This window comes from Medicago sativa, chromosome 1 (assembly GCF_051527215.1).
Source record: "Medicago sativa cultivar Bolivia chromosome 1, Bolivia_mono, whole genome shotgun sequence".
Taxonomy (NCBI): Eukaryota; Viridiplantae; Streptophyta; class Magnoliopsida; order Fabales; family Fabaceae; genus Medicago; species Medicago sativa.
The window spans coordinates 87,290,809-87,312,545 of NC_140749.1; the positions used below are offsets into that span (position 1 = coordinate 87,290,809).

At 34.8% G+C, this 21,737-nt stretch overlaps 3 protein-coding genes across 3 annotated transcripts; 2 read left to right on the forward strand and 1 right to left on the reverse strand.

Annotated features, from left to right (window-relative positions):
* The first annotated feature begins 1,793 nt into the window (after positions 1 to 1,793).
* On the forward strand, positions 1,794 to 3,065 carry LOC146958672 (uncharacterized). Its single transcript, XM_085740207.1, has one exon. The coding sequence runs from the start codon at positions 2,048 to 2,050 to the stop codon at positions 2,834 to 2,836; it is 789 nt and encodes a 262-aa protein (XP_085596333.1). The 5' UTR covers positions 1,794 to 2,047; the 3' UTR covers positions 2,837 to 3,065.
* A 1,129-nt stretch (positions 3,066 to 4,194) lies between these two features.
* Positions 4,195 to 7,618, reverse strand: LOC146958673 (Leucine-rich repeat (LRR) family protein). The gene is made up of 8 exons (XM_085740206.1): positions 6,945 to 7,618; positions 5,928 to 6,379; positions 5,701 to 5,836; positions 5,530 to 5,601; positions 5,343 to 5,411; positions 5,015 to 5,086; positions 4,769 to 4,837; positions 4,195 to 4,683 (listed from the first exon to the last, which is right to left on the reverse strand). Exons 1-8 carry the CDS (start codon positions 7,559 to 7,561, stop codon positions 4,644 to 4,646), a joined length of 1,527 nt encoding a protein of 508 aa, XP_085596332.1. The 5' UTR covers positions 7,562 to 7,618; the 3' UTR covers positions 4,195 to 4,643.
* A 3,503-nt stretch (positions 7,619 to 11,121) lies between these two features.
* Positions 11,122 to 19,953, forward strand: LOC146958674 (ARM REPEAT PROTEIN INTERACTING WITH ABF2-like). Its single transcript, XM_085740208.1, has 19 exons — positions 11,122 to 11,458; positions 11,538 to 11,695; positions 13,479 to 13,651; positions 13,732 to 13,852; positions 13,925 to 13,999; positions 14,107 to 14,201; positions 14,378 to 14,453; positions 14,907 to 15,014; positions 15,338 to 15,466; positions 16,273 to 16,341; positions 16,535 to 16,594; positions 16,735 to 16,858; positions 16,970 to 17,109; positions 17,893 to 17,956; positions 18,086 to 18,165; positions 18,526 to 18,590; positions 18,688 to 18,805; positions 18,931 to 19,055; positions 19,512 to 19,953. Exons 1-19 carry the CDS (start codon positions 11,212 to 11,214, stop codon positions 19,597 to 19,599), a joined length of 2,115 nt encoding a protein of 704 aa, XP_085596334.1. The 5' UTR covers positions 11,122 to 11,211; the 3' UTR covers positions 19,600 to 19,953.
* Positions 19,954 to 21,737: the final 1,784 nt, after the last annotated feature.

A 21,737-nucleotide genomic window follows, 5' to 3' on the forward strand; every position in this document is an offset into this window, starting at 1 on the left:
ATCTCCTTTGAGACCCCCAGGTGCCACTGCACCCCCCAACTTCTCTATAAATATCATACTAATCATAATATTTCACAAGCTTCATGGTTGTTGTAGTGGTCAGACACCCCCAGATGCTTTCATGGCGTGTGTTTGACTCTCTCATACTCTCTTTTTTATATTTCAATTGTATTTTTAATGTTTTATATTCAAAAAAATATATCCTGGCAGGAGTTGAACCGAGGTTATACAAGTAACACTCAAGCATGTAAACCACCACAACAACACATAATTCTGCAAATGTTTTGAAACTGATTTATATATATTCTAACAATATTTGGCACCCCCAAGAAATTATCTCAAGATCCGCCACTGACCTCACATGAAATTTATTGAACTTGGCAGGAGTATCTGTGGTTGCTAAAGATTTACATAATGACACAGTAGTACTATAAATTAATGAGAAATCACATGTTTAAGTTTTTTTTTGTTTTGTTTTTGTTTTATTTTATCACACTGCTGTCATATAACATTATTGTCGACTTCAATAATAGTCTAAGGCAGGACCACACATAGTTCAAGGATAATGTACTTATTAACAAAGTAGACAATCTGTAATAATTGAAAGATTTACTCCAATGTTTATTAGCTGTCAGGAATTAATTAAGAGTCTGAACAAATCTTAACGATAGCTTTTCTAAGAGATGAACATGATACACACAACTGGTTTTTCTTTGTTTAGAACAATTAACTCATCTTCACATACAACTGTGACCAACTTCTATAGAGGATGTTTTGGTCATTTCATGAATATCTCTTCAATCTTTAACCTCAGGTGTCACATGGTTAGAAATTATGGTCATGTGGCCACATGCTTAGGACTCCTCCGTGTTAAATCCCTGCATGCAGGGGGAGTCATATTAACAATCTTGTTCCTGTCCTTTGACTAAGCAAGAGAAAGAGAATCCTAATTAAGCTTATTTGTTAATTAAGGTTTAATATAACGTAATCGCCTTGTCTTTTGTGATGTGTGTACAGTGTACTTCTTTAATGCACAGACCATTGAATACTTTCTAAGCGATCTAAGACAGAAAGGCCTATATACATTCACTTGATCTCTAATCTTAAAATAAAATTGACTTTGTCTATAGTCTCTCTTTTTTACTACTTAAGCGTAAGCAGTTGAGAGAATTCAATGTTTGTTCTATATTTTTAACCAATCTATTTTCTTTTTGACATTTCAAATTTATGTTTTAGGACTTTGTTTTAACTCCACCTATCTGTTACTGCTTTAACTATTCTAACCTTCAAGTGGTATTGACCATAGTACAACACTAAATCTAAGAGAAGAGAATGTAAGTACATAATTATTTAGGTTGATGCAAGGCCACTGTAATAGCCTTACACCCAAAAATAACTATAGCAAATATTGAAGAAAAAAAAAAAAACCAAAGTCTTGCATTAAAAAGAGTGACTCGTTCGCCTTAAGATATAATTTTGTAAGGATGAACTAGGTCAAATATAAAAATCTAATATGATATCAAAGTCAAAGTCTATCCATTTGAGTCGCTTACCAAATTATCCACGCGTCAAAAATCCGATAGGGTTGATGTGAAGGGTGTACTAGGAAAACCCAAAAAATATACATCTGCCATTTTATTCTTGACCATTTATTGCTTATATCTTGATTATGGAGTATGATTTAATCTGATGGTTGTGATTTATTTCTCTCTCGCATTAAGAAAGCCATCTCACTCTCTTGGGTGTGAGTGCATAATATAAGATGCATACACATGTATTTAGAGTTTAGGCTTGCTTGAAAAGAAAATAGCTAATGAAAAGCTTTTGTCTTTTACTTCCCAAGGCATACATGTGCTGTCCCTATATTCTAAACAGAACCATAAGTCACCTGTTTCTAGTTAACCAGACCATTTCATTTTTATAATCTCACATTTCTGACAGTTAAAAAAAAGAGAGTAATAAAAAATTGAATGTAACATAACATTAAACCACTTTCTTCTCCTTTTATAAACCACCACAAGTCTCATGCATATGATAGAACCTCTCAATGTCCTCTCATCTCTCAGTACTCACAAAACATCAAAAATTTAACATGGTCTCTCTTGAACCTGAACCTGTTCAAGGTAACAACCTCAGATCCAGTGATGCACCTACTAGCCCTAGAATATCTTTCTCAGCAGAGTTTCTAGATGAAAACAACTTCATCTCTATTAGTCCTAACCCTCTTTACAGAACAGAAAGAGATGAAGAGAAGGAACAACATGAAAAAACAAAGAACACAGATCAGTTTGAGTTTCTGTCAAACATCAACGTGAGTGACAAAAACACAGTTTTATCTGCTGATGAACTTTTCTTTGAAGGAAAAATCCTTCCCTTTTGGCAGATGCAACATCTTGAGAAACTCAACAAGATCAACCTCAAAGAAGAAGAAGAGGAGGAGGTTATTGAGGTGGTAGTGGACAACAAAGAAGAAAATAGTAATAGTAGAGTAAATTGGTTTGTGGATGATGATCCTTCACCAAGGCCACCAAAGTGCACTGTTCTATGGAAAGAGTTACTAAGGTTGAAGAAACAAAGAGCTTCTTCTTTGTCACCATCTTCTTCTTCATCATCTTCTTCTTCGAATGGGAGTTCGCTCGGCGATGTAGCTGCTAAAGAAGGTTCTAAAAACACAGAGAATCAGCATGTGAAGAGGATAAAGAAAGGGTTGGAGAGAACAAGATCAGCTACTATTAGAATTAGACCAATGATTAATGTGCCAATTTGTACACAGATGAAAAACAGTGCTTTGCCTCCACTATTTCCACTCAAGAAGGGCAAAATATTAGAGAGGTAAATTTCAAACAAAGTTCAAAGATTATGCAGTTCAAGTTTGATCCTCAGGGTTTTGAAATAAGGTTGTTTATTTTGTTAATTTGTTTTATTTGTTTTTATTTATTTTCAACAAACTATGTTAATGTTGGATTTGTAGAATAGGTGTTAATTTTGTACCAAAAAAAAAGAGAATAGGTGTTAATTTGGATGGATCTGAGAAATTATTAGAATGTAAATTCTGACTTGTATAATCATTGGATCGTGCATGCATTGCATTGGGTTGAGATCACTAGATTCCAATAATATACTTCTGCTAAGAAGGAGAAATTTCACATGATGGATCAGAGTTTCTCAGCATGTGAGTCCCACATGATGATGGGCATCTATCAGCCACTAACATTTCATCAGAGGATGCTATATCAATTATCAATGAGTGGCAAGACTTTCTAGGGAAATAGAATATACAGAACAATATTTTAAAAATTGATTCCAACGGCTCAATCAATTGAATAAGCAATTATTTGAATGGATGGATGGCGATTTCGTTCAAATTTAAGGGGTTTAAAATAGTTGAATCATGATATAGAGAATTTGTCAGTTTGATATTTGGTTAAATTTTTAAAACATTGATATGTAGCACAATTTTAGGGTGCACCTAGCTCAAGTCAATTCATTTTGAAGATGTCTATGCTTTTGATATGAAACACAAAAGTTGTAGGCCACAAGCTCTTTAACATTAACCGAAAGAGAGTCTGGTGTTCAATACCGACACATGTGATTACAGTCTATTACCTCATTAGTTAAAATTATTATTGTTGTTGACATGAGTGTCGTATCTAGTGTGTATGTGAAATCTAAACAGTACTCGATTGGCTATAACTAAGAGTATAGGATTGAATGAAGTTTGATACATTGACATCAGAACATAGTTAAAATAATAAAAAGGAAGCTAACATCAGAGAAGTATACACACTAAATTGGAACCAATCTTTATATAGCACAAAGGGTTTGTTTTAGGGATGGGTCGGCATATAAACTAGGTTTGCTCAGATGCATGGCCTTAAATTTAATTTCTAATCATTGGGATGTGACTTGCGAGGAATATTTTTGTCAATCACTTTAAATGACTTTATTTTAATGAATAAAATGGCTTATCTTTACTCACAATTGGAAAATTGATCATGTATAAAGGCATTTTTGTTTAAGATATTTTCAGAGTGAAATACATTTTGTTTTATTCTGCTAAATACTCAGCTTCTTTTCCCTTTCATTCCATTTGAGGATATGGAATGGAATTCATATTCTTTTCACTCCTTCATAAAAGTATTCGATAAATTGATAGCTTCTTTTTTTTAAGTCAATTCTATTTGTTCTGTCAGATTCCACTTCAATCTGATCTTCATTACTTGTTCAAACACATTCTGAGTTTTCTAAGATATTATATGAGGAAGTACATTGGAACCTGACAGAACATGAAATGATTATGAAAAATGACAAACAAAAAAACAGCATTAATTTTTTTTTTAATCAAATAATAAATAATGCCTATACAATGATATGTAAGATACAAATTCACAGAACATTCCAACTTTCAAGGAACTGAGAGCCAAAGTTGAAAGAATCTGTTCCACCATTATGAAAGTACACTCCAAGTCAAAAACAATAAAGCTGTATGCTCTACAGCGAGAGAAGGTTGAATCGAAGTTTGATCTTCGGTTTACGAGTTGAAAACGAAGAACTTCCACCAAAATCAGAACAATCTAAGCACAAAAAAATCTTGAAGAGAAAAAAGTCTTTATCTCTACCATAGTAGGGACTAAGCAAATCCCTCAAGGTGCTGGAGGTGACAAGAAATTGTTTCCGGAAGTTCTGTTGATAAATATATGCATAAGTCAGAAAGCCAACCACAATTGTAGAACTCATGATGGCAAGGTGAAAAGGTTTACTTATTTACCTGATGCTCAATCCTGGTTTAATGAGATTTGCGGGAATTTGCCCGGTTAAATTGTTGTTTTGTAAAAATCTGCTTACAACAAAATACGGCGAATCAATTATCGTGAAACTTAATTAGCTATTAACAATCTCTGCTCTGATGCTCCCTAATTTAAACAAGTATGGTAAGATTATATGCATCACTCATATAATGATACAATACATAATAATCATAATGTATAAGTAGCTTCCGGCCACAATCACTTACACTTCTTTTAAGCTGCTGATGTTCCCTAGGGACGAGGGAATCTCTCCACTGAATTGATTCTCTTCCAAGTGCCTTAAAACACAATAACAGTATTCAAATTCAGAACTCCATGAATATATTGAAGTTATCTCGGATTTTAAACATTTAGATGTTCTATAAAACACTACTGTAAAGGTTTACTTGATGACAAAAAGAACTGTTAACTAGGATATTTGTTTTCATTGAATGAAAAAATTGTAGATTGGCAACATTCAACAATGCGATTAACTGTGTGCTATGAAGATAAACCATCATAGTTGAGTAGGAACACACACACAGAAAAACTTACAGTGTCTGCAACATCGTTAGTGAACTGAGGTTAGGGATCTGTCCGGACAAACTGTTATTCCCAAGCCAGCTGCAACAAGGAAACACCTTACGGATCAAAAAAATTTTTTTTTTTTTTGTTGAGGAAAGATCAAAAAAATTTAAATATTACATTTCATGAACCGATATGTTTAAACCTGAGAACCTACATGTTAGTGAGAGCTGTCATATTGGCAACAAAAGGCGATAAAGATCCTGAAAGATCCATACTTGTCAAATTTCTGAAAACAACAGGAAATCATGAGTAAGCAATTCATTTAGACAGCGCATATAAAATTGAAAGGGAGCGTACGCTAACAACTACTCAAATCTGAGCTTACAAAGTCACTATACGGATACGGGGCCCTTCAGAGCATGTGATACCGGTCCAGGAGTATTGCCGAGGCACACAAGGATCACCACTCCAATCAAGTGGAGGATTTCGGAGGCTCTCTTTTACCCTTTGCAAAGCAATAACTGTCAAGAAGAGAATGTTTCCAATATCAAAACCTCGCATGTTCGCGATTAAAATACAACAAGTAAAGAAACAAGAAATCATAAGCCATACCGTCTCGAGTGGAAGTTCTTCCTCCAAGAGACAACACATTAAAGACTTCGCCAGCATTAATTAAGGGGCCCAAGGATGAACTAGCAGATGGAGTTAAAGTTATTTTTGTAGGACCAGAAAGAGGCCATTGGTTGGCAAAGACAACAACTCCTGAAGCAATTGCATTCAAATCACGGTAATAATGCACGCCATTTACACTTATGTTAAAAATTCTTGATCCAGCAGTGTTGTCAGCAAAGTATAGAGCGATGTAGTATTTGGAGCTTGGAAGTGAAGCGGTAGGCCATCTCAGTTCCAAGGATTCTAATTGATCAGATCCTAAATGTGTTTCAAATACTTTTGAAGGTGGAAGATTCCAAAAGCCAGAAACAGAAACTTTCTCAGTGTTTGCTTTGGTTGAATTGCTCTGTCCAAATGGCTCCCAGATACGGTCAAACTGATCATCAGGAAATCTGATAACAAAAAATCACAAACCCAAAATTAGAGATGACTATAAAAATTGAACAAGAAGGAAAATAGTTGTTAAAAAATAAATAATGCTATGCAAATCCAATACAACTATAATAAACATTTACAATTCTAACTTTATGTTATGAAATTAATTAATTTATATAAGCATCTTCAAGTATTTTATATGCTGTAACCTACTACGTGCTCATTCCCTAGTCTTTCTCATGTAAGCTAATTGGAGAGCTTATAGAAATAAGATGGAAACAGTCTATGGACATGTCATAAGCTGTGTACATAACCTCTTCCGACCAATCTCACGTGCTTATGTAAGTAGATAAGCTCAAATAAGCCAATCCAAACAGACCCTTAGTCACATGAAAAGAGTTTATCCCTTAATTACTTGAGGAGAATTCTATGGTTTAACACAAAAAGAATAAAAGCATAGGGCAACGAAAACTTAGGAAATTTTAAAGAGACAATATAACCATAACCAAATGATAATGATCTACAGAATTATCAAAACATAACAAAAAGTAATTAAGTTGAATAAACCAATGTTCAACTAACCTTATGCTTGGTCCGGAGTAACCAAAGCTGTTTCTAGCAACCAAACCAATAGCAAAGTTGTTAAAATCGGTGGTATTATACAACGAATCCCCAAGAATCAAAAACTCCAAAGCAGAAACAAACGGGTCAGAATCCGTATAACTATTCGACCCGATACAAAAACTCATAAACTTCCCCACAGCCAAGAAAACCCCTTCATAATAACTCGAGTTTCCATTAGCATAATCCACCGTAGTATTCACCACACTCCATAACGTTCCATCAACGATCTGATCAAACACCGGCGGCTTAGGATGATCAACACCGTTGACTCCACCGTAGAAATAAGTAGTACGTATCATATATTTTGCACCGCGATACACAGGAATATTGTAGCAGTGTTTTTTGACTTGGAGAGGGAATGAACGGAGAGTTTTGAGAGTTGGAAGAAGGACTTGCGTGGTTATGTTTTTGGGTGTGCCGGATGAGATGAAGTTTGAATCGGGAAGCCATGTACGGTTGTTGATTTGGGTTGTTGTGAGGGTGCCGCAGTTGATGAGGAAGCCTTTGGGGGGTGTTTGAGAAAAAGAGGGGGTGTGGAAAGGGATGAAGAGGAGTAGGAAGAAGAGGAGGGACATGGTTGAAAATTTTGGAGAATAAAGAGTAATAGTAAGTTAAGTTTGTTATGAAAAAGTGTTGTGTTAGGTGTTGAGGAAAGAGAATTTGGAGAAGGAGTGGGAGGGAGGGAAGAAGGAAGGAAAGAAAGGAATAATTATATTAATGATGACGCGGGAAACTGTGTTAACTGGTCAGAATCAAAGACAGGTTCAAAGGACAGAACAGAATTGGTTTTTGATTTTGTTTGATTTGGTTACCGTTGGATGGGTTGGGTTGAAGGGTGATGAAGGACGGCATTTATTTTAGTGGGACGGACAAAGACTACTACTTCACTTTGACTTTTGCTATTTTGATTTGGTTGGCACTTTTCCATTTTATAATGATTGTCAATTGTCAATAGTGAGTGCATTTTTAATGACAACAATAGGATAGGGACAATAGAATTTGTCTAGTAATTTAGAATTAGGCTAGTAGTCCCTCAACATTACAATGGCTAACCCTGTGAAGATGGAGATTGTTGACTTTATTTGTTAATTATATTTCCTTTTATGGATGATGAATCTGTAGATCAAATTGAAAGTACATGAGTGGAGGAGTGCATCATATTCATGTATCAATCGATGATTTTTGAGTAATATTTACACGGGCCAATTCAATAGTGACACCACCAGTGTCCTTATTTTGGGGTGCTCATTCAATATCGTGGGAGTTTATTAACTTTTCTTCACTCCATATTAACTTAACAATTGTTTAAATAAGTTTGTTAGTCTTTGAATTTGTGTTTATCGATTAACTTACTATTCAAATTTTTAGAAAGGGCGAGATAGTCCCTCATTTTGCTTAATATGTACTAGTATTAAATAAGCGCATCAAGTTTGAGAACATTTTACCTCACACTCCAACAATTATATTCTTACCCCTACAAACCATCGAAAATACCAATTTTATCCTTTTCAAAATCACACCCTTCCCCTCCATCATGAGTTTCCAGACTTGAAAATGGTTGACAAGTTTTTCGGAATTTTTAACTATACCATAAATTTAATCTTGTTTTCACTTAAAGAAGATTTTGAAGGTAGCGGTGTTGTTGGTAATGGAAAGAAGAAAATGGAGCTGCTTTTCATAGCTAGAGTTGCTTTAAATTATGGTGATGATGATAATGATTTGTTATAATTCATTATTAATTAGTTAGAAATCAAATTGAAAAGATCTAACTGTTTGTCTTATTGGGAAGGTTGTTTCCCAGTTTTTACGTTGGGGATGTGCTATGAATATACATGAACACATACCCTGTTTGTTTTCTGTCTATTTCTCAATTTTTACCTCTTTCCCATTTTCCCCTTTATTATTTTTATAATAATCTTAAAGATTTAATTATTTGGAGATGTGATTTGGAATATCAATTCTTTAAGCTTTCCTGTATGACGATCAATTCAAAACTTGCCAACCATTTTCAAGTCTGGAAACACATGATGAGGGGGTGGATGGGTGTGATTTTGAAAAGGTTAAAATTGGTATTTTTGATGGTTTGTAGGGGTAAGGGTGTGATTGTTGGGGTGTGGGGTAAAATGTTCCAAGTTTGATTGTTTGTAATGTTAAACAACTATGTGTCATTCCATGTCACCTTTCGATATGTAGGGACTATTTTGGCTGAACTAAAATAATGGTTTTGTTAACAAGTGTTTTCGGGACACTCTTTAACGATTTTAAAAGAAGAATTGATTCTATAAAAAAAAGTCAAATATTACAATTTTCAATGTATTGATTACACAAATTTTCTAAAAAGTTACAATTTAAAGGTCTTAAAAAGTGTCCCGGAGGCGCTCGTTGACATTTCCTCTAAAATAAAAATGATATTGTAATTCATTGGCGTTTCTACTCCAACAACTCTTTCTTCTTCTTCTTCTTCTTCCTCCCTTCCATGAATTGAAATTCCTAACTTCTTCCCCCGTTAACAAAATCTAGAATCCCTAAATTTTTTAATCCCCTGATCTATTCAAGTTCAAATTGCAAAGATAAAGATGATGAGTGGTAGTTCTCGGACTACAAAGTTAGTAGAAAGAACTAAAAGCATAAGTTTATCTTCAACCTCCATGGTTGATGGGGGTTGACATGAGAAACATTAGAATACTAAAGTGTTGTGTTAGAGAATATGTGTTATACGAAAAGCTAACAAAGTGAAGATCCTAGACATGCCTTTTAACATATGTCCTTTGTCAAAGGTATATTAAATTAATTTTTGACTTGTGCTCATATGTGTGGACACAACAATTACATTTTGCCCCCTTGTTGATATTATTTGCAGGATTATGAAGGCAATTGCGTATTTTTTGTATGGATTGATGAAGCAGTAGGAATTTTTTTTCGGAATAATTGAACTGAAGAGGACCAAAAGACTGGTGGACAGGGTTAACTCTTTAGTTAAGGAGAATGAAAATGAAGATATTTGGAAGGCTTAGTTGGCGAATAAAGTTGAATTTTTAAAGAGTGAGCCGAGAATTTGAAGTATTCAATATACATACTTTACTTGTTTGAATTCTTCAACAAACTATTGCATTTTGTTATGAATAATCGAGGGTATAGGAATAATCGGGGTTCTTACCAAGGTAGCACTTCCAAAATGAGAAGTGTACCCCTCTATTAACCGCTCAAAAGAAGCATTTTTCCAGAAGAAGATTATATCAATTTGAGACTTTCAAACAATCCAAACAATGTCTTTTTAAACCAAGGTCAAACCTATCTTAAGAAGACGCCTGGTACATATGCCCTGAAAAATGACCATCAGACTCACTAGGTCCCTAAGTACCACAAGCTCCCAACGTAACCACCTAGGAATAAAATACAAGATAAGAAAAATCAAACTGCTATGTTCGTGCACAAGTCATTGGATTAAAAAATGGCCAATCAAGGAATCGAAGCATATTCAAGGCAACATTTTGTATATATAAAAATTATGGTTTCTTCCTTTGATTTTCTTAGTTATGAGAAGGGTGCGTGAGAGATTGTACACTACATGGATAAAGACATAAGTTGAAGAAATTAACGTCATATTTGAGTTGCAAATAGTGTCTTAGTTTAGAAACGAATCGTCACAATTTCTTCACAGATTGAGCGATGAGAAAGAAAAAAGAAGGACGGTGGTGATAAAGGTCATATCAGGGAGGAAGCGGAGGGAAAGAAATGACACAAGATTGTGTGTGATAAAGTATATATATATGTTCTCATTTTGATTTCTAATAAATGTGATCCATTGATTGAATTTAATGGTATTTTATTTGTGCTTCACAGGTGAGGGAATTAATTAATCCCTCACCTTAGAATCCACCTTTTTTAAATATTCTTGCATTTTAGAAAGGAAAAAAAAAAGATCAAAATATGAAATAAGTGTATTAAAGAAATCACGGGGTGCAGATAGTGACTGGTTTGCCCCTTCTCAATATCCAGATTGAGCCTGTTCAAAACCCACATCTCTCTTTTTTGTAATAACGGCGGTGGTTTCAATTTTACCGTAACTACCTAAAATACCCCTCCAGTTCTGTGATCCATTCAAATCTTTTATTTCCAATTCTCGCCATTTTCTATCTGATTTTATTTTCTCTCTCCATTCCATTCTGTTAACCATAGCGCCAACCAACACCACACTCTTCTTCACCCTTCTTCTCTCTCGTTCATGGAGTTTCAGAGACGCCAAGGTCACTGCCTCTCCGAGAGGAAGGGGCAAAAACGTAAGTTAGACGAAGAATTACCGGAAGACCGTCAGATCTCGTCGGCACCGCCTACCGCCGACGAACGTGCGGCACTTCTCGTCGAAGTTGCTAATCAGGTCACCGTTCTCGAGTCTACTTTCACGTGGAATGAAGACGATCGAGCCGCGGCTAAGCGTGCTACTCATGCCCTCGCCGATCTCGCGAAGAATGGTAAATCTATGTCTCCGATCTTGTTGAATTGCGCTTGAATTGCATGTGTGTGTGAATTTACTGGTGATTTTGTTTGCAGAGGAAGTGGTGAATGTGATTGTGGAAGGAGGTGCGATTCCGGCTTTGATTAAGCATCTTCAAGCACCGCCGGTGACTGATTGCGTTCAGAAGCCGTTGCCGTTTGAGCATGAAGTTGAGAAAGGGAGTGCTTTCGCATTAGGACTTCTCGCCGTCAAGGTAATTTGATTTTTCTTTCTTTATTATCAAATTTGTATGATTCTGGAAAATGAATTGATTGAAGAATTGTTTTATGTTGAATTCAATTATTTAGTTGAGTAGTAGTAGTGCATCTTCTTCGAAATGTTATTCAATTTTTGTTATAGCAGTATTATGCAAGTGTAGTAGACATGTTAGAAATGAGAGAAAGAAGTTGGCATATTAGAGTGGGAGGAAAAGTAGCATATTGGAATTTTGTTCTAGTTTTGTTTTGTGCGTTTTAAAATTAGAGCACGACGATACACAAACTTTAAAAGATGTTATATATTTTCATTCTAATATGTTATGTTAGTATAAGAGTTTAGCTAAGGAGAGTATAGCAAATTATTCCGTTCTGTTTTATTTTTCCTATTAAACAGGACATACTGTATTGAATGATCTATGTAGAATTTTGAGTGTGTCATATTGGATTATTTTTTTTAATTCAAAGTTATGTTGTATTCAAGAGGGTGAATGGAAATGTTGTTTTATATCAACATCCATTGTCAGGACTTTCAGTTTTATCTGTTTTGAATGTACTGTTGGATTGTCATATTTCATTCCAGAGAGGATAGATCACTAATGCATGTACTTGGGTAAACATAATATTAAATGAAAAACTGATTTTATAAAATTAATTTGGTTACAATAGAGTCTGAAGTAAAATGATTAATATTTGCATGTCTTTCCCCTGAAAGTTTGTTTGTTGTAAACTTTGGTGTAAATTTTTTAACCCCATACTGAAATTACCTATTTTTTCACTTCTACTCAAACAGTGGTTTGGAGTCACAATATTTTTTCCTTTTCTGATAGTACCTATTTTAACTGAAATCACATCTGATGTGAAGTGAAATCAATTTTGTTACTCTACTTTGTGAAACAAATTACACTAAATCACAGTGATGAGCCAAGGAAGTGACCATATACAGTCATAATGAAATACGAGGCTTTAGAATTGATTGAATTATGTGAATATTGTATTGTTATTCGTGATAATGCATATGGTTTGCCTTTGTGAATCAATTCCATAAGACATACTGCATCAAGCACCTGCTGGTTGCTACGAATCATTTATTGATCAGAATTTTTCTCAATGCCGAACAAGGCACTTACTCTCTCTTAAATTTTATATTTTTCTCTATGCTGTACAAGGCACTTACTCTGTCTTATTTCTCTTAAAAAAAACATATCGGGTTTGGGTGGTTATGTTAGAAAAAAAGAAGTGATGGGGGGGACATGAAAGCAACATGTTAAATTTTGAAATGATCACAAATTAAGAGTAAAATCTGAATGCATTGAACAAAAACTAGAAATACTAAGAAAAATCCATGGTCAATTAACCAAGCGAAAAAATCAAACGAGTTTTTGGATGACCAATTACGAGATAGTAAATTCTTATAAAATGTTCAATTAAAGTGAATGTCTCTCATAGGTTTAAATAATAAATTGGGTGGTCTGGTCTGAGACTACGGTGAGGGTGTCTCTTGCTATGGGATTTTAGAGTTCTAAACATTCATGTATGTACGCTGTTATGCCAATTACATGATTGATTTTAGCTCTGGTTATGAGATGTGAATTGAGTAGAATGTGATTTCCTTTATCAATTCACTTGCTAACATCCTCCATGATGAGGACCTTGTCACTTTTTCACCATACTTTGTATTATATATATGGCATATATCATATATTCCATTTAACTTTTAGCCGCCCTTTAAAAAAAGATATAATTGTTCAGCTAATGTCTTATTTGAAATGCTTTCTACAGCCGGAACATCAACAACTAATTGTGGACAGTGGTGCCTTAACACACCTTGTTGATCTTTTAAAGAGGCATAATAATGGTTTGACTTCTCGTGCCATTAATAGTCTCATTCGTAGGGCTGCAGACGCTGTTACTAATCTCGCACATGAGAATAGCAACATTAAAACCCATGTCAGGTTTGCCTCTCATGCACGATTGTATATTTAGACTCAGTTTGAATTTTTTTTTCTTAACATTATATGGATTTTCTGTGTAGGATGGAAGGTGGAATTCCACCACTTGTTCATTTGCTGGAATTTGCTGATACAAAGGTGCAAAGAGCAGCTGCTGGTGCACTGCGAACTCTAGCTTTTAAAAATGATGAAAATAAAATTCAGGTAGGCGGTGGTCATTGTTGAAAGTTGAGTTTTGAATATGATAATTAGTTACATAACATGATGATTTGCCAGATTGTTGAATGTGATGCTCTTCCGACTCTGATTCTAATGCTGCGTTCTGAAGATGCTGCTATTCATTATGAAGCGGTATGGATAAGGAAATTGTAATGATAAATTTTAGGTTTTGCAATAATTTTGAGCTGTCTATATACATCTCTCATCTGGCATATGCAATGAATTGGATTGTATTACAGGTTGGTGTGATCGGAAATCTAGTTCACTCATCTCCGAATATAAAGAAAGAGGTTCTATTTGCTGGTGCTTTACAACCAGTTATTGGATTACTTAGGTATAATATCAGCTCTGGACTCAATTATTGCCGGGCCCATTCTATTGCATTTCCCCTTCCCTCTCCCCGTATCTTGAATTTGTTTATATGCCCAATTTTTTTGTTTCTTGACAATAATTTCTGTGATTTATCAACATGTTTCAATTAATGCATTCTAATAATGTTTCTTTTAATAGCTCACGCTGCCCTGAAAGTCAGAGGGAAGCGGCATTGTTACTTGGACAGTTTGCAGCTACTGATTCAGACTGCAAGGTAAGGATAAACTTCACAACCGGAAGGGATCGTGGAAAATTTTAGTTAGGAGTAATTTTTCAAAATCTCCAAGTCAAACTTTCAAGTTTGGTTCATTTTCTTTTATTGTTTATTTTTGTACTTGTACTTGAGGGGTAAAGAGAGAGTTAAGCTGGGACGAATCCCTCACTTCACTTTTATGGTTGTTTCTTGAATAGTTAAGAGAGATGGAAAGAACAGAATCAACAGCATACCTTTTTTTGTTGAATAAAACAACTGAACATTAATTGGGGGTAACTGTTCACCAACTACAATTCCATGTTTGGTTGTTTTGTATTATTTACATCTTGCTAAAATAACAACTCCATGGTTCTAGAATAGTTGATTATATAGGTGCTACTCCTGTGATGGTGCATCATACATTATATCTCCTTGCTCACAGTTCTTACCATACGTTCCACCTGGTTTGTTTAGGTTCACATTGTACAGAGAGGTGCTGTCCGACCTTTGATAGAGATGCTTTCGTCTCCTGATGTACAACTTAGAGAAATGTCTGCCTTTGCATTGGGGAGATTGGCCCAGGTTATTGTTTTTTTTTCTTCCTTGTTTATAATTCAATTGTTTAAGTTGGGAATGTGATTCTCTTTTAGATTCATGGAAACATGTCAGCGTTTTCTTTCCTTCCGTAATAGATTTTTAGATTTGCAACACATCTTGTACACCTCCATCTTCTCGTTAATTGATGTATCTTGTGGGCTCATACCTAAGAACATAACTCATCTTAGTGATATATAACAACATTTTACATGCAAGTGCTATACAATGTTTACATTTATAGGCAGAGTTCTTCTTAACATATAAACATCCCCTTTGCCATGATTGATATTTTTTTTTTCCAATTTCAGGACACACATAACCAAGCTGGTATTGCACACAATGGTGGTTTAGTGCCACTGCTCAAGCTTCTTGACTCAAAAAATGGGTCTTTGCAACATAATGCTGCTTTTGCTCTTTATGGCCTTGCAGAGAATGAGGTATGATATAACTGAAAATCCGAATGAAGTGGACATCTTCTGTCTTACAACATCAACAACCAAGCCGTGTCTCATTAGGTGGGATCGGCTATGTGGATCAAACGATTCCATAATAATATATCACAAGACATGATATTAGCCAAATGATTGACCTCTAAATCTTAAATGTTTTGGAATTTTGCTTTTTTGGCCCCCCAAAGCGGTTCGGTTTGTAATTCCCGAACGGCTTTTTTGTGTTTATAAGCCCTTCGGGAGATATCTCCCGAACGTTGTTTTATAGGCTTTTAAGAGTAAATAGGGGGGCCAAAAGAGTAGTCATCGATGTTTTGCCCATAGTTTTTCTTGGCTTTCCTCTGTCTCTAGCGATTGAGCTATGCTCCATCATATCTACTCTCCTTTCTATTGAATCTGAAGAACTTCTCCACACATTTCTAAACCACCTATTTTCTACAAACAGGTGCTACTCCAACTCTCTCTCAAATGTTATTTTTCCCAATCCTTATGTCTAGTATTTCCACTCATCCAACACAACATTCTCATCCTTGATACGTTGAGTTTATTCCCGTATTGGCATTTTACAGCCCATCAACCGTATCATACAACATTGTCAGTCTTATAACTGTTTGACAAAATATTCCCTTTCACACGAGCTGTATCTTTTTATCACATAAAGATGCGAACACTTCCTCCATTTCAACTACCCTGCTTGGATAAAATGATTTACATCTCCACTCTTAAATTTAAATAATGGTTACTTCAAATATAGTAATTAACTATTCCCTTTTTTGTTTTATTTTTCCCCACAGGATAATGTGTCGGATTTCATTAGGGTAGGTGGAGTTCAAAGACTACAAGAAGGAGAGTTTATTGTTCAAGTAAGTTTTCTCTTTATTCCTAGTTTTAGCACTTATTTCAGGCTTTCTGCTTTTATCCTTGGATTCCTGTATAAAAGGGAACTAGAATACTTCACGATTGCATGTGAATAGTTATAGCATTAGGGATTGAACGTGGAAAAATAGATTCTTATTGGACATATATTGACCTATGTGGATATGGTTTCTATTGCAGGCGACTAAAGATTGTGTTGCCAAGACATTGAAAAGATTAGAGGAGAAGATTCACGGTCGTGTATGACATCATACTAATATTACTTTCTGCATTTTGTTGTAACTAGCATGTGAAATGATTAGAGTGCAACTAGTATATCAACTATCAGTTCTATGGGTTGTTGTGTTCAAACTTGTAATCCGTCAATTTTCTTCTTATAGGTGTTGAACCATCTGTTATATCTTATGCGAGTTTCAGAAAGGGGTTTTCAAAGGCGAATTGCGTTGGTTCTTGCACATCTTTGCCCTGCAGATGATCAAAGAAGAATTTTTATTGAACACCATGGTAAATGCATCTTCGTAAAATACTTTCATGGGTTTGATTATTGTTGTTTCATGCTGTACAAATTCCTTCTTGTATTTGTTATATTTCAAAGTTAAGCATCTGTCCATGTAGGTCTTGAGTTGCTTATCAGTCTTCTCAGCTCATCCAGCTCCAAACAGCAACTTGATGGTGCTGTGGCTTTATGCAAGTTGGCCAATAAAGCCTCGGCCCTGTCTCCTGTAGACGCCGCTCCTCCTTCCCCAACACCACAGGTAGGTTCAAGTCCAGTTGTATTTTCCTCAATCCTCACAATCTTTCTGTTCAAATTTAATAAAAAAGAAAGGGGTCTTTATGATGTGAATAGGCATCGGCTTTCATTTATTCGAAATCTTCAGATTTTTTCTTTTTTCCTTTTGATTTTAACATAGGAAAATGTTGTTTCCTTTTTTTATATCAATCCTTTTTAGAAAAGGGGTCTTTATGATGTCAATAGGCATCAGTCTTCATGTATTCGAAATCTTCAGTTTTTTTTTTCCTTTTGATTTCAGCAGAGGAAAATGTTGTTTCCTTTTGGTTATATCAACCCTTTTTGCACTGATATGACCTTTCAACACACATTTTGTATATAGAAATCCTACCATTTGTTTTATGTACTTTGGTATTTAAGTTTTTCTAATATTGGTATCACATGTCGTGTATAGTAGTGAGTGGTCGATACAAGGACTTCTTAATGATTTACATTATTATTTGTGTATGATATTTGTTGACTGCTGTGGTGACATTTTACATTTATGTGAATATGAGTGATGATGTCTAGCTAAAAATATATGGTCCATTTAAAAATGAGCATCTGATGGCTAATAACCAGACGTTATTATTCTACCAAACAAAAACCAGACATTATTATCAATGTCTTGCTATTTTCCATGCCTTCCAACCTGCATAAGAATTTGGGTGCTGAGCTCCCTCTTCAATCTCGCTTTGTCTAAGTAATTATGGAGTGAGGTGTTTCTAAAAGCTGGATTATCTATAATTATAAACTATTCTTCTTACAGGTTTACTTAGGAGAGCAGTATGTAAACAATGCTACATTGTCCGATGTTACATTTTTGGTTGAAGGTGATTATCCCTTCTGTCCACATTGTTTCGTTCTTAAAACTGTTGCATAGCCACCTTCTCTTAAAATATGGTACTGTATCTTCAGTTGACATGTACTGTTAACCGGTTAATCTCTTTTCTTTGTTGCAGGCAAACGCTTTTATGCTCATAGAATTTGTCTACTGGCATCTTCAGATGCATTTCGTGCAATGTTTGATGGTGGTTATAGGGTGAGTATACACTGAGCTCCCACACCAAATTATATTTTTCCCTTCCCTAAAGAAGCTCCCCCAAGAAATAAGCATACTGCAAGAAGCAATTATTATTTTTACTTATTACAAAATGATGTCCAAAAGAAGAAAACCATTATTGACTTAACGTGTTTTATTTAGCTACATTATTTCAATAAAATGTTTTGATTTTCATGCTCTTTCAACCTCCTGACAACTTTTACTGCAAACTTGGCTGTTGTGTTGAATGGTAGATTTGAATTGAAGCATATGACTATCAAAATTTGTATTTTTATTCAAAGCAGAAAGTGATTGATTTATGTCACTGATGTAAATCGTTTTATTGCATTTGCATGACAGGAGAAGGATGCAAGGGACATAGAGATCCCAAATATTAGATGGGAAGTTTTTGAGTTGATGATGAGGTCTAATAAATTCTGCAGTCATGTTTTGTAAAAGTTTTAATGTGAAAGTTTCTATCTGTGAATAACATATCTTATTGTTTATTTGATCGGCGTCCAGATTTATATATACTGGATCAGTTGATATCACTCCAGATATTGCTCAAGACCTTCTTCGAGCAGCTGATCAATATCTTTTAGATGGACTAAAGAGACTCTGTGAGTACACAATTGCACAGGTGAGCTAGGAAAATTGGTTGTATGGATAATATTTACTCTTCTCTTTCTCGTGAAAATAACTCTTGCTTGATATATCTGTCTTTGTAAAATGGGTGCCTCATGACCCGATGTTCTTGTCTCTCAGGATATATTACTGGAGAACGTGTCAAGTATGTATGAACTTTCAGAAGCCTTCAATGCATTATCATTGAGGCATGCATGCATTCTTTTTATCTTGGAGCACTTTGATAAGTTGAGCGCGAGGCCAGGGTATTGATCTGATTCCCTCAATTCTATTCGATGTTGGACATTTATACTGAACTAATAACTTGGTACCTTGTTTAGTAGTGCTCTGTCTTCATGTTGTAGTTTTGGTGACCGACCTTGGTAGTTTATATTCTAATGAAATGTGAAGTACCGTGCTCTGTCTGTCTTCAATATATAGTTGGCATCTCACTTTTCTTTTCTTCCATAGCAACTTATTATATCGTGTTCTTACTTCTGCTTGTTTTAGACAAAGTTCATTCAAAGGGATGCTAAACTTTATTATAAATAGATTTTGTGACTGTAGAAACCAACCTCTGGTTAGCTGAATGGTTCGGTTTCAGCATGTTGCTTAATGCACAGTTTATTTATAATGGCGTCGTGCTTAAATCATATGATATTTAGAATGGTCTCGTGCTTAAATCTTCAGCTTCTTGATTGTGTGGCACCAATTGTTTGCAGGCACTCTCTTCTGATTCAGCGTATAATACCAGAGATCCGCAATTACTTTGTTAAAGCTCTTACAAATGCCAACTCCCATAGACTGTAATCTGCAGTGATTCTATTCTTGACCTCTAACCAATTGCGATGTACAGAATGTAGATGTTATTTCTTGTGTTGTACCAGGAAGGGGGTCTCCTTTATGGTATACAGGTCGACTAAAAGAAATACGTTACACCAGAGAGTAGTGCATGTTCTCTTTCTTTCTTTCTTTCTTTCTGTGATGTGGTGTAAGCCCCTTTCTGTCTCTAGCATCATTATCATCATAGATATAGTAAATATACGGCCTTCACAAATTGTTTTTTCTTATGCAATATTGTGATGGTTCCATTCCTCATATGATAATTGTTAACGTTGTATATATGACAATTAGATATTAGATAATTGTTCACAAACAATTAAACTGCTGGGTAATTTAGGCCAGGCCGTTAATTCCTGTCGTCTGACATGGAACTGTTGTAAATTGCTGTAGCAAATACTATACTCGTACGGCCCAAGGCATGCTGCTGGTGTCACTGCTAAAACTTTTACAATTTCTTTATGTATGCGCTTGTTAAAAAAAGGTGTACCATAGGTCTACGGAACATATCTTGAAATGAAATGCGTAGAGAAAAGGAGGCATGAGAACTTTCTGCACCCAGTAGAGAGGAAGAATAAGAGGGGTGCAGTTGGAGGAAAAGGAGAGAGGGCGGTGACGGCTGGCTGCAGATAGGAAGAGGGAGAGAGGGAAGTTTACGTGTTGATGGTTGAAGAGGGAACATGATATCAAATGAAACGGGGAAGAATATTTGTCAGTAAAAGGTAGAGGATGTGTAAGAAGTGTAGGGTGGAGGTTCCCATTTTATATTTAGGTTTTTTTTTTTTTTTTTTTTTTTTTTTTTTTTTTTATATATATTTAGGTTGGATGTTCCAATTTTCAATTTGATATAAATGATCCTCTAAAAAAAAATTGGTATAATGATCATTTTAAAATATTTCGTAAAATTGTGACCAACAAATTCAACCTTCTCCTAAAATAAAAAACAAAGTCAACCTTGGTGGCTTAGAAGCAGTAATGTTCTGTTTGGATGATCAAAGAAAGTGAAAGGAAAGATAGTAGAAGGAAATTGTTGAAGGAATGAAAGTGAGTAGAAAGTAAGTGGAAAATGAGATGATTATTTAGTTGTTTGGTTTAAGGTATGAAGAAAGTGAAAGGAAAGATAGTTATATTGTTAGTAAATTGACATAAATATCCCTACATAATAGATATAATATTTTAAGTATTTAGTTATATAATTAAATAAGTAACGTTATATTATGTTATAAATTAGAATAAAAAATGATAGATCGAATTGACTCTTGAGGGAAGCATATTAATTGCCAAAATATTAGGCAAAATATTACTATTTCTTGAATCGTTGAACTGTATACATATGCTTTTGATTTGCAATTTAAAAAAATATTTGCTTAAAGTTAGATTTGTATTCATTAAAAAATAGAAAACGACAAGGCTATACTAGACTTTGAGCCCCTTCCGTGCCTTTCCGTCCAATATAGAGCGGAAACAATTCTGAGCATGGACCCCACCCAAAACAATCTTTCCTCGCTACAGTAAAATATATCCAAACTATGGAAGCCTGGATTTCAAGAAAGTTTCTGTCCTCTGAGCTATCTTTCCCTTTACTTTCTTCAGTTCCAAACAAACCCTAATTTGAGAGTTTTTAGGGGAGGGGAGGGGAGATGGTTTGTAAAAAAAGGAAGAAAGAAGTGGAAAGAATGAAGATATGAGAGTGTAGGTTTTGGCAGGTTCGGTTTTCTGCATAATACAAAATCACTTTAATTTGGAGGAACTAATTAATTGTATTGGAGGACGAGTTTGGAGGATTTTGGGGGGTTTGAGTGAGTTTTTCAAATCTAATCTATATTGTTATAATACTTTCAAGGTTTAAAATACATTAATAATAAGTATTTATTTATCATTCTCAAGAAAACCATTCTCTCAATTTTTTTTTAAAGATTTCTTTATTTTCTCCTCTAAACCTATCCCTCCAAACTTTCAAACAAAGGCTATGCTCTGTTTGAGAGTTTGGAGGGGAGGGGAAGAGAAGACTATAGGGGAACAAAAAGTTGGAGAAAATGGAGAAATCTTTCACATTTTTTGAAAGAGTAGTTTTTTAGATTGATTATTTTAAATTTTAAAATTTTTTA